Genomic DNA, 12,040 nt, shown 5'->3' with positions numbered 1-12,040 from the left:
TGAGAGGGAGAGCAAGAGATCCCGCTGCCAAACAGGCTACCAGGTGAGAGTGAGAGTACTAGCTGCTGGTGTGAGTTAGTTTGCTCAACTGTTTGAATTTTAATTTTGATTCTGATTTCAAGGGACTTCAGTTTCAGTTACAGCTGCTGTGGCAGTTGGGACTGAGTGCCTGACCTTGTTCCCTTGATTGCCTTTGATTGGCCTTCCCCAGTGTGACTCACGAGGGGGTGGGACTGACCTAGGCAAGCAGGCTTTAAAAGCCAGAGGCAGAGCGACCGGGGGCTGCAGACAGGGGAGTTTGAGAGGGAGTTTGACAGAGGGAGGCCTACGATGGTTAGGAAGACCCGCAACACCTGTCCCAGCACTGCTTCTGTCTCCTCCACCTGCACTTGTAGGCAGCTTCTACCCAGGTCCTGGTGTGGTTTTGCAGAGACTGTGATTTGCAATTCCCACTTACTGACATCCAGGCTGGGGGGACCATCCAATGTGAAAAGTGCCTGCTGGTGGAATCTCTCAGGCAGCAGGTGGGGGAGCTACAGGAGGAGGTGGCTAGGTTGAGAAGCATCTGAATCCATGAGCAATTCCTGGACAGTGTCTATGTGGAGACAGCTGAGGTAGCTGTCCCAGTACACAGGACTGCTGACACACCACTGGTGGAGGAGGAGATGGCTCAGGGTGGACACTGGCAGCTGGTTACTTCTGGCAGCTGGTTACTTCTGGCAGCAGGCAGTGCTCCACCCCTGCTCCGAACCCTCCCACGGTGGTAATAGGTAACCGTTATGCTCTTCTTGATACAGAAGAGAAGGAATCACCCCCTACAGTAGAGGAGGAGAAGCCTCATACCCCCAAGCCTGGGAGGTCTGCTGCCACCACTGCAAATAGGAAACGTAGGGTAGTGGTGGTCGGAGACTCTCTTCTGAGGGGGACGGAGGCGCCCATCTGTCACCCTGATATTTCATCTCGGGAGGTATGCTGCCTGCCGGGGGCCCGTATCCGAGACGTTACGGAGGCATTGTCAAGGATTATCCATCCCTCTGACTAATACCCCATGCTACTCATCCATGTGGGGACAAATGATACTGCGAGGTGTGACACTGAGCAGATCAAGAGTGACTACGGGGCTCTGGGAGTACGGGTGAAGGAGTTTGGAGCACAGGTGTATTCTCTTCGATTCTTCCTGTCAAAGGTAGGGGCCTGGGCAGAGACAGGTGCATCGTGGAGGTGAATGCCTGGTTGTGAAGATGGTGTCGCCAGGAGGGCTTTGGCTTCCTCGACCACGGGATGCTATTTGAGGAAGGACTGCTAGGCAGAGATGGCTTTCACCTTTCGAGGAGGGGAAAGACCCTATTTGGACACAGACTGGCTAACCTAGTGAGGAGGGCTTTAAACTAGGTTCGACGGGGACAGGTGAGCAAAGCCCACAGGTAAGTGGGGAACATGGAGATCTGGGAGATGGGTTGGAAATAGGACGGAGTGTGGGCTATAATAGCAGAGAGAAAGGAGGGTCAGGACCAAATGGGGAGGCAAGATCAAATCAGTATCTTAGATGCCTATATACAAATGCGAGGAGTATGGGTAATAAGCAGGAAGAACTGGAAGTGCTAATAAATAAATACAACTATGACATTGTTGGCATCACCGAAACTTGGTGGGATAATGCACATGACTGGAATATTGGTGTGGATGGGTACAGCTTGCTCAGGAAGGATAGACAGGGGGAAAAGGGAGGAGGTGTTGCCTTATATATTAAAAATGTACACACTTGGACTGAGGTGGAGATGGACATAGGAGACGGAAGTGTTGAAAGTCTCTGGATTAGGCTAAAAAGGGTAAAAAACAAGGGTGATGTCATGCTAGGAGTCTACTACAGGCCACCTAACCAGGTGGAAGAGGTGGATAAGGCTTTTTTTAAACAACTAACAAAATCATCCAAAGCCCAGGATGTGGTGGTGATGGGGGACTTCAACTATCCAGATATATGTTGGGAAAATAACACAGCGGGGCACAGACTATCCAATAAGTTCTTGGACTGCATTGCAGACAATTTTTTATTTCAGAAGGTTGAAAAAGCTACTAGGGGGCAAGCTGTTCTAGACTTGATTTTAACAAATAGGGGGGAACTCGTTGAGAATTTGAAAGTAGAAGGCAGCTTGGGTGAAAGTGATCATGAAATCATAGAGTTTGCAATTCTAAGGAAGGGTAGAAAGGAGTACAGCAAAATAGAGACAATGAATTTCAGGCAGGCGGATTTTGGTAAGCTCAGAGAGCTGATAGATAAGGTCCCATGGGAATCAAGACTGAGGGGAAAAACAACTGAGGAGAGTTGGCAGTTTTTCAAAGGGACACTATTAAGGTCCCAAAAGCAAGCTATTCCACTGGTTAGGAAAGATAGAAAATGTGGCAAAAGACCACCTTGGCTTAACCACAAGATCTTGCATGATCTAAAAAATAAAAAAGAACCATATAAAATATGGAAACTAGGACATATTACAAAGGATGAATATAGACAAATAACACAGGAATGCAGGGGCAAGATTAGAAAGGCAAAGGCACAAAATGAGCTCAAACTATAGGAATAAAGGGAAACAAGAAGACTTTTGATCAATACATTAGAAGCAAGAGGAAGACCAAAGACAGGGTAGGCCCACTGCTCAGTGAGGAGGGAGAAACAGTAATAGGAAACTTGGAAATGGCAGAGATGCTTAATGACTTCTTTGTTTCAGTCTTCACTGAGAAGTCTGAAGGAATGCCTAACATAGTGAATGCTAATGGGAAGGGGGTAGGTTTGGAAGATAAAATAAAAAAAGAACAAGTTAAAAATCACTTAGAAAAGTTAGATGCCTGCAAGTCACCAGGGCCTGATGAAATGCATCCTAGAATACTCAAGGAGCTAATAGAGGAGGTATCTGAGCCTCTAGCTATTATCTTTGGAAAATCATGGGAGACAGGAGAGATTCCAGAAGACTGGAAAAGGGCAATTATAGTGCCCATCTATAAAAAGGGAAATAAAAACAACCCAGGAAACTACAGACCAGTTAGTTTAACTTCTGTGCCAGGGAAGATAATGGAGCAAGTAATTAAGGAAATCATCTGCAAACTTGGAAGGTGCTAAAGTGATAGGGAATAGCCAGCATGGATTTGTGAAGAACAAATCATGTCAAACCAATCTGATAGCTTTCTTTGAAAGGATAACGAGTCTTGTGGATAAGGGAGAAGCTGTGGATGTGGTATACCTAGACTTTAGTAAGGCATTTGATACGGTCTCGCATGATATTCTTATCAATAAACTAAGCAAATACAACTTAGATGGGGCTACTATAAGGTGGGTGCATAACTGGCTGGATAACCGTACACAGAGAGTAGTTATTAATGGTTACCAACAGGTATAACAAGTGGGGTTCTGCAGGGGTCTGTTTTGGGACTGGCTCTATTCAATATCTTCATCAACGACTTAGATATTGGCATAGAAAGTATGCTTATTAAGTTTGCAGATGATACCAATCTGGGAGGGATTGCAACTGCTTTGGAGGTCAGGGTCATAATTCAAAATGATTTGGACAAATTGGATAAATGGTCTGAGGTAAACAGGATGAAGTTTAATAAAGACAAAGGCAAAGTGTGCCACTTAGGAAGGAACAATCAGTTTCAAACATACAGAATGGGAAGAGACTGTCTAGGAAGGAGTACGGCAGAAAGGGATCTAGGGATTGTAGTGGACCACAAGCTAAATATGAGCCAACAGCGTGATGCTGTTGCAAAAAAAGCAAACATGATTCTGGGATGCATTAACAGGTGTGTTGTGAGCAAGACACGAGAAGTCATTCTTCCGCTCTACTCTGCGCTGGTTAGACCTCAACTGGAGTATTGTGTCCAGTTCTGGGAACCGCATTTTAAGAAAGATGTGGAGAAATTGGAGAGGGTCCAGAGAAGAGCAACAAGAATGATTAAAGGTCTTGAGAACATGACCTATGAAGGAAGGCTGAAACAATTGGGTTTGTTTAGTTTGGAAAAGAGAAGACTGAGAGGGGACATGATAGCAGTTTTCAGGTATCTAAAAGGGTGTCATAAGGAGGAGGGAGAAAACTTGTTCACCTTAGCCTCTAAGGATAGAACAAGAAGCAATGGGCTTAAACTGCAGCAAGGGAGGTTTAGGTTAGACATTAGGAAAAAGTTCCTAACTGTCAGGGTGGTTAACACTGGAATAGATTGCCTAGGGAGGTTGTGGAATCTCCATCTCTGGAGATATTTAAGAGTAGGTTAGATAAATGTCTATCAGGGATGGTCTAGACAGTATTTGGTCCTGCCGTGAGGGCAGGGGCCTGGACTCGATGACCTCTCAAGGTCCCTTCTAGTCCTAGAATCTATGAATCTATGATATATATACATACAGAGAACATGAAAAGATGGAAGTTGCCATCTCATGATTTGGTGCTGAATTCCCTCAGGAATATGGAGTGTTGGGCAGTTGTGGGGGGGCTGTGAGAGGGGCACTAGGCAGTGGGGGGTGCTGGTTATAGGGCTATGCGGGCCAGAGGGGCACTAGGCATGGGAGTTGCCAGGCATAAGGGGTGGGGGTAATGGGCAGGGGGTAGTATGGCAGAGCACGCTGGCAGCACAGGGCTGGGTGGGCCAGTGGCCTCTGGCGGGGCTGCGTGGACCGTGACTGTACCTCCCCTCTCCCCCCACGCCTTGCCCCTGGCCAGCCCCTCACTCTGGGGATCAACCCCCCTCGTGCCATGCCCCATTCCCCCATGGGAGCCCACAAATCTGTTTAGCGCCGGCCCTACAAAAGGTCAATTGGGCCCTATCCACGCCTCCTTGTGCTGGGCAGTGCATGGACAATCGGAGGGACGGCGGGATGATGTGGAAATAGATGAGTGTGTGAGGCAGGTAGATGGATGAAGGGGGGGGGTGGCATACAGTGGGGGTGGATGGGGCTTGAGGGTTGGATGGACAGCGGGACAGATGGAAAGTTGCAGGGATGGATGGTGACCTCACAGGCCGGAAGTGTGATGGGATCCACTCATGGCTGCTGGCCCTGTCATCTGCTGCCCCCGTCTGCCCTTCTGACTCCGCCCCTGTCTCTCACAGGCAGCACTCAGAAGTGTGGCTCTGTAGCTTTACACTGGTGCCTACATCCGTACACCTGGGCGTAATGTGTTCCTGGAGAGCTTGGGCAGGGACAAGCGTGGGGCTCACAGCTGCTGAACCAGCTACTCCAGAGATTGCCACAGATCTCACCCCCCTTGGGCAGCAAGACCCTGGCCGGAGGGCTCCTTGTCCCTCCTCGCAGCCAAAGCAGCCTGCTCAGCACAGAGACCGAGGTCACCTGCCCCCACCCAGCCTGGCTGGAGCTGCTCCAGCCCCGAATTGCTGGTATCCAGCCTGGCTGGAGTTGGTTTGATGTCCTGGCAGAGTCCATTCTTTCTCCCCGGTAGGTTATGATTTTCCCCACTGCGGTTAGTTGCTCTTTCTCTGGTTCCCCATAGCCCCTCCCCAGAGTCTGTCACTGCTTCACCTAAAAGCTGCTTCCCCTTTGGATCTGTGTGTTCTGGGGTCTCTGCTGGCAGCAGGGACACTGCTCTGGCTTTGGGCAGGTGCTTGGCAAGGTAGGGTTGTAACTCAGAGCTTTCTTCAGCAGAAATGTTAGTAAAATTAGCCTTTGCCTCGTTTCTGAAAGTGCAGAATAACACCCAAGCACACGCCTGCTCACCGGGTGTATGTGTGGGTAGGTGTCAGGGTGCAGTGCCCCCTGCTGCCCAGGTGGGATAGTGCCCTATGTGTATCTCCCCCCCAACACTGTGATAGTGACCCCTGCTGGCCAGGCACAGGAGTGCCCTATCAGTGCCTTCTAGCAGTGACCCCTGGTGGCCAGGTGCGGCAATGCCTGGCATGTTTCCCCCCTATTGTTGCTGCAGTGACCCCTGGAGGCCACTGATGGCAGTTGCTTATGTGACCCCACCACTACCATTGCGCCTGTGACGGTTGGTGGCTGGGTGAGGCAGGGCCCTGTATGTATATCAGCCATTGGGGCAGTGCCCTCTGTGTATCCCACTCTCATCTCGGTGACGCATGTTGCCCAGGCGGGGCCGTCCCCTGTGTGTATTTACACACCCCAGCCCCTGCACTGGGGCAGTGACCACTGGTAGCCAGAGGAGTCGGTGCCCTAGGTATGTTCTTCACCTCCCCCAAGGGGGCAGGGGCCTGGGTGTCAGGCAGGGCTTGGGTATCTTCCAACCCCGTTGTGGCCATGAGCCCTGCTCCTGGTGTGCGTCACTCCCCACTAGGGATGTGCCCTGGTGGCCACGTGCCCTGTGTGTAGCCCCCCTTCACCCTCTGTGCCAGGTATGGCAGGCACTGATCCCTGCATTCCTGTAGGGCAGTACCCTCTGTGTATCCCCCAACTGGGGCAGTGATCCCTGCAGGCCAGCTGGGGCAGTGCCGTGTGTGTGTGCGTGTGTGTCCGTCCCCTATTTGGGTAGTGACCCCTGGGGACTAAGTGAGGCAGTGGCATCCTTTCTACCTTAGGTATTAATCTTTAATAATGTATGTGATTTTGGTTTAGCTCTCCTTGTGTAGTTATCACTATTATTCAATAAATAACTTTTATGGTTAACTTGTTTGCTTCTCTATCTCTTGCTGAACTTTACTCTTTTGTGTTTTTAGCTTCCCCCATTCACTCTACAGCAACGCTTCTTTTACCTAAGCTAGAGATCCCTGCAGCGCCCAAAATACTGTGGGGTTTGCTCATCAAGTAGGTTACTGCCAGTACAACTGTGTTGGGTGAGTGGGGATAGGGACGTGCTGAATCTGGGACGCATAAGGGTAACAGCTTGAAAGTGCTGCTTGACCCAGTCCATGGAGCCCAGGGGCATATAAGGAGAGGTAGCTTGAAAGTGCTGCTTCATCCAGCCCAGTGAGTCCAGAGACATTTAAGAGGTCAGCTTGACAGTGCTGATTGACCCGGTCCACTCAGACTTGCTCTGTTAATGTATGTGTGGGTGTGTTCATCCGGTTCTGGGGCTGGAGTAACCCAGCCCTAGGGAGCCTAGGTCCTGCAGGATAGCTCCACTGGGAGGGGACTTGCAGAAGGGAGAAGTAGAGCTTCATATGAAAAGACAAGTGACACAGGCAGTACATTGATAGAATTACAGAACCCCCTTCTCTAGAAGAGTAACCCGAATAAATGAGCATACCCCAAAGTAATGGGCACATCTGGTAACACCCCCTCCTTATAGGGTGAGCTCCTGCCACCTCCCCCTCAGTGCCCTTGACAACAGATCTACCTCCAAACCACAGCTCAAGTTGTCAGAACCCTCTCCTCCTGCCCCATACAGGTAGGGCAGGGAGAGGGCTCTTGCAGGGGAGGCAGGAGGGATTCTGGCAGCAGTGAAGTGGGTTGCGGGGAGGTTGAAATCTTACCCCAAGTCATCCCAGACACTAATGCTAAGTCACAGGATCACAGCATTTAGTGTCAGTGGGGTTCACGTGGCTCAAGACAGACACCTGGGCTGGGGACCCGCACCCATAGCGCTGGTCGAGTGCGTGGCCCAGGGTGTTCGCAGCCCCCTCCTCACCCCTCCCTGAGCCCAGCCTGGCTCCTCACCTAGAACAAAGCAGCAGCGCCCATCGGCCTCGCTACTGCCTGAGTCCCAGGCGCTGCTGCTGTCCCATGGGGAGCAGGCCGAGCTGCTGGTGTTGCGACAAGAATCCTCCACCTCCTGCCGTGGGGAGGCTGGAAGGTCCTCAGGGACTAGGCAGGGCGATGCCTCCTGCTGGGAATCAGGGCTGGGATCTTGGGGCCGGTGCTTCCCACACAACAAGCCCCAGAGCCACCCTGCCCGGCTCCCCTTCTGGGCTGGGTCCTGCCTGCCCAGCCTCATCCTGGGCCAGCTCCATTTCGGCCTGGCCGGTGGCTCTCTCACCTCAGCGCCTGCGCCGGGAGCGGGTTTCCTCTGCCAGAAGGCTGGGCACTTGCACCTCCTCGCTCGGCCGGGAGCTCCTTTCCCGCCAGCAGGGACGGAGAGGCCGCTCTGCTCCTGGGGAAGATGGCAGCTGCTTCCCTCAGGCTCTGGGGCCACCTGCAGAGCCTTCTTCCTGAACCTCCTCAGGAGCCTGGATAGCCTGGAACCGAGCGGGGAGCAGGCGTGAGTCTGGGGTCAAGGCAGCCTCTCACTAACCAGCCTTTTTGGTCCCTCCCCATCCCTGCCCCAGCAAGAGCAGCTCCTTCTCCCTGCACAGGGGTGCAGGGAGTGCAATCTACACACACTGGCAGGAGTTCATTGCATGATCTAATCCCATGGATTGCAAATCCAATCTCCTTTGGGAGAGATTCTCTCCCCCTCTTTCTGCCTCTCCCCAGACAGACAGGGGACACCACAGAGGAACCCTAATGCCACTCACTTGCTCTAGGTAATGGAGAGATGGATGGTGGATGTTCAGGGTTGCCAGCTGTCCCTCGCCCTCCTCCTCACTCTCCAAGCCCAAGGCAGGCTGGAGTGGGTGGTGACCTGAGGAGTTACCTTGCCCAGTCAGCAGGCAGGGTGATGATACTGGGCGATCGACTGGCTGTGAAAACAAGTGTCTGTCTTATTGCCAAGGGACGGAGAAATTCAGCCAGCAGCAGGGGGTGCAGAACACTGCCCTAATGCGGGGGTGACAGCGCATCCCAGCTCCTGACATCCCACCACTTTATACACCTTCCTGGAGCCTGCTGCACTTGACAATTTCAAAATAATAAAATACAAATAAAATAGAATATTTCAGCTATTCTATTCCATCATAATCTGATCTGAAAAAACATGATAGGACACCTCATATTATGCAGTGCTCCTAGTGACACTCTCCAATGAATCCCCATCCTCTGCCCACCATGAGGTAGGTAGGAGCAGATTGTTATCCCTACTTGAAAGGGGGAGAAGCTAAGGCTGAGAAAGGAGAATTGACTTGTCTTAGGTCACACAGCCAGTCAGTGGCAGAGTTGGGAATAGGACCCAAGAGCCCTGACTTTCAATCTAACCATTGGATTTGGAATTTCATACATTGAATAACCTGAATAAAGTGCTCCATACCAACAGTTCATGAACAGCGCAGAGATAATTAATGCAGAGAAGCAGCAAAATTCGTCAAACAGATGACTCGTTATGACTTATTTACTTCTTCTTAAAAGAGAACAAAAAGGACCTGAGTCTCCTCCCTGTCAATAACCCCCTGCTCAGCCAATCAGGGTAGAGACTGAGGGTCGGGAGGATGAGGGTTCTCACCAGAGAGCCCAAAGGATGGCCCAGGTCACCGGTGTGGATCACTGTCCGAGCACTATTTCAGCCCCACATTTTTGGATGGACCTCGCAAAATGGGAGTTGCAGAGCACCCCACTCAACACGCAACACACACACACACCTCCTGGTGGTGGGAGGGGAACAGGAGAAAGGACAAAAGAAGTAAGAGACTAAGAGAAAGGAAGGAGGGATGGAGGAAAAGGTAAAACGAAAAGGACAAACCCTAATGTCCCCAGTGATTCTACGGGACAAAATCCCAGGTGGGGAATAAAATTCTGCCACCTTAAACTAGTGTTTTCCATGCCTAGAATTCAGCTGGCACCAGGTGGATAAGACTGAACAGGTTCCAAGCCTCTCGGAGACTCTTACCTTCTAAACAGGGATGTCTGTTTTCTAGTAAAATCAGTAAAAGGACAGGAGAAAACTTAAAAGAGGCTCCTCCTCGCACTCATGTACGTGAACTCTAATACTCTCTCAGTCCTCAAAGAGAGACCTCGAGAAGGAGACTTGCTGAAGCAAAGCCACAGGGGTCACTGAGGTTTCCCTGGCTCTGCGCCCCATCCTCCCTGGCTCATGTCAGCATCTCTCTGTGAGGTCACCACCTCCCCACCAACTTTGACCAATAGGCTGAGGTCCTGCAAAAGGACCTTTGTGATGTCACTGCTACACACACCCATCCCCTGAAGTGCTAATGTCCTGATGCTGGGCTGACACTTTGAAGGTTTGAGCTGCTCTCTGTGGATCACCCCACTCAATGTGTGTTCATTCTAGGAAGCAAGCCGGCTAGACAGGAAAACATCAGAGGCTGCTCCCAATGCTACACTCAGTTTTTCCTAAATTAGTAGACTTTATGGCCAGAAGAGACCTTTAGAGCATCTAATTTATCCCCCTGAATATCATGGGCTTCCTGTATAGCACAACAGTTACTTTTTGGGCACACACATTCCAGAAAGGCATCTGGAGAATCCACCACTTTCCCTTTTAGTAAGTGTCAGGGGGCTCCATTTCCCCTTCCACTAGCTCCCCATTTACAGTGAGCCAGAGCAGTACCTGCATCAGGGACCAGGAATTGCTGGTGGCCTCAGAGGCACAGTCCCTGCAGTGCCTCAGGCACCTGGCGTAAGTGCTGGATGATGCGGAGCTTGTGCATCACTTTGTCCGTGACGTCCTCCTGCTGCAAGGGAACGAGAACCTGTCAGAGGAAATGGGGGAATTAAGGGCACCTGGAACCAGCAGCATTTCCACCCAGCACCTGCTCACCACTGAGGGATGGATTCACCTCCTGAACCCCAGAATGGAGTCTCCTTGTCCTTTCTAGTAACCTCCAGTGCCAACCCCCCTCCTTGTAGGGTGAGCTCTGCTACCTCCCCCTCAGTGCCCTTGACAGCTGTTCCACCTCCAAACCACAGCTCAAGTTCTCAGAACTCTCTTCTCCACCCCCATCCAGGTTGGGCAGGGAGGCGGCTCTAGCGGGGGTGGCAGGAGGGAAGTGGGTTGCGGGGAGGTTGAGATCTTGCCCCAAGTCATCCCAGACACTAATGCTAAGCCTCAGGATGGCAGCATCTAGTGTCAGTGGAGTCCAAGCACTATTTCAACCCCACAGTTTTGGATGAACTTCCCACAAGGGGAGGTGAAGAGCACCCCCAGCAACACACACACACACCACTCCTGGTGGTGGGAGGGGAACAAGAGAAAGGATAAAAGAAGTAAGAGATGAAGAGAAAGAAAGGAGGGATGGAGGCAAAGGTAAAACAAAAAGGACAAACCCTAATGTCCCCAGTGATTCTACGGGACAAAATCCCAGGTGGGGAATAAAATTCTGCCTAGAATTCAGCTGGCACCAGATGAATCAGCGTGAGCAGGTTCCAAAACCTCTCTGAGGCTCTTACCTTCTCAACAGGGATGTCTGTTTTCTAGTAAAATCAGTAAAAGGAAAGGAGAAAACTCAAAAGAGGCTCCTCCTACCACTCACGTACGTGAACCCTAATACTCTCTCAGCCCTCAAGGAGAGACCTCGAGAAGGAGACTTGCTGAAGCAAAGCCACTGGGGGTCTCTGAGGTTTCCCTGGCCCCGCGCCCCGTCCTGCTTGGCTCATGTCAGCATCTCTCTGTGAGGTCACCACCTCCCCACCACCTTTGACCAATAGGCTCAGGTTCTGCAAAAGGCCTTTGTGATGTCACTGCCACACCCACCCATCCCCTGAAGTGCTAATGTCCTGCTGCTGGCCTGACACTTTGAAGGTTTGAGCTGCTCTTTGTGGATCACCCCACTCAATGCGTGTTCATTCTAGGAAGCAAGCCGGCTAGACAGTAAAACATCAGAGGCTGCTCCCAATGCTACACTCAGTTTTTTCAAAACTAGTAGACTTTATGGCCAGAAGAGACCTTTAGAGCATCTAATCTAACGCCCTGCATGGTCACGGGCTTCCTGTATAGTACAATACTTACTTTTTAGGCACACACATTGCAGATAGGCATCTAGTCTTCATTCCATGACATCAAGAGATGGAGAATCCACCACTTTCCCTTTTAGTGAGTGCCAGGGGCCTCCATTTCCCCTTCCACTAGCTCCCCATTTACAGTGAGCCAGAGCAGTACCTGCAGCAGGGAGCGAGAGTTGCTGGTGGCCTCAGAGGCACAGTCCCTGCAGTACCTCAGGCACCTGGCACAAGAGCCGGATGATGCAGAACTTGTGCATCACTTTGGCCATGACGTCCTCCTGCTGCAAGGGAACGAGAACCTCTCAGAGACTCAAACGCCCC

The 12,040-nt window shown here is 51.2% G+C and overlaps 1 protein-coding gene across 1 annotated transcript in view; it reads right to left on the bottom strand.

Annotated features, from left to right (window-relative positions):
- Nucleotides 1–6,074, bottom strand: part of LOC101935447 (butyrophilin subfamily 1 member A1-like) — a 30,801-nt gene extending 24,727 nt beyond the window's left edge. Inside the window, exon 1 of the mRNA XM_065571842.1 lies at nt 6,056–6,074. Within this exon, the coding sequence (XP_065427914.1) occupies nt 6,056–6,074 (19 nt within the window). The remainder of the gene's footprint in view (nt 1–6,055) is intronic.
- Between the last annotated feature and the right edge of the window lie 5,966 nt (nt 6,075–12,040).

Source organism: Chrysemys picta, chromosome 17, assembly GCF_011386835.1.
Source record: "Chrysemys picta bellii isolate R12L10 chromosome 17, ASM1138683v2, whole genome shotgun sequence".
Taxonomy (NCBI): Eukaryota; Metazoa; Chordata; order Testudines; family Emydidae; genus Chrysemys; species Chrysemys picta.
The sequence above is the reverse complement of the archived record's forward strand: the minus strand, read 5'-3'. Positions and strand labels throughout refer to the sequence as shown.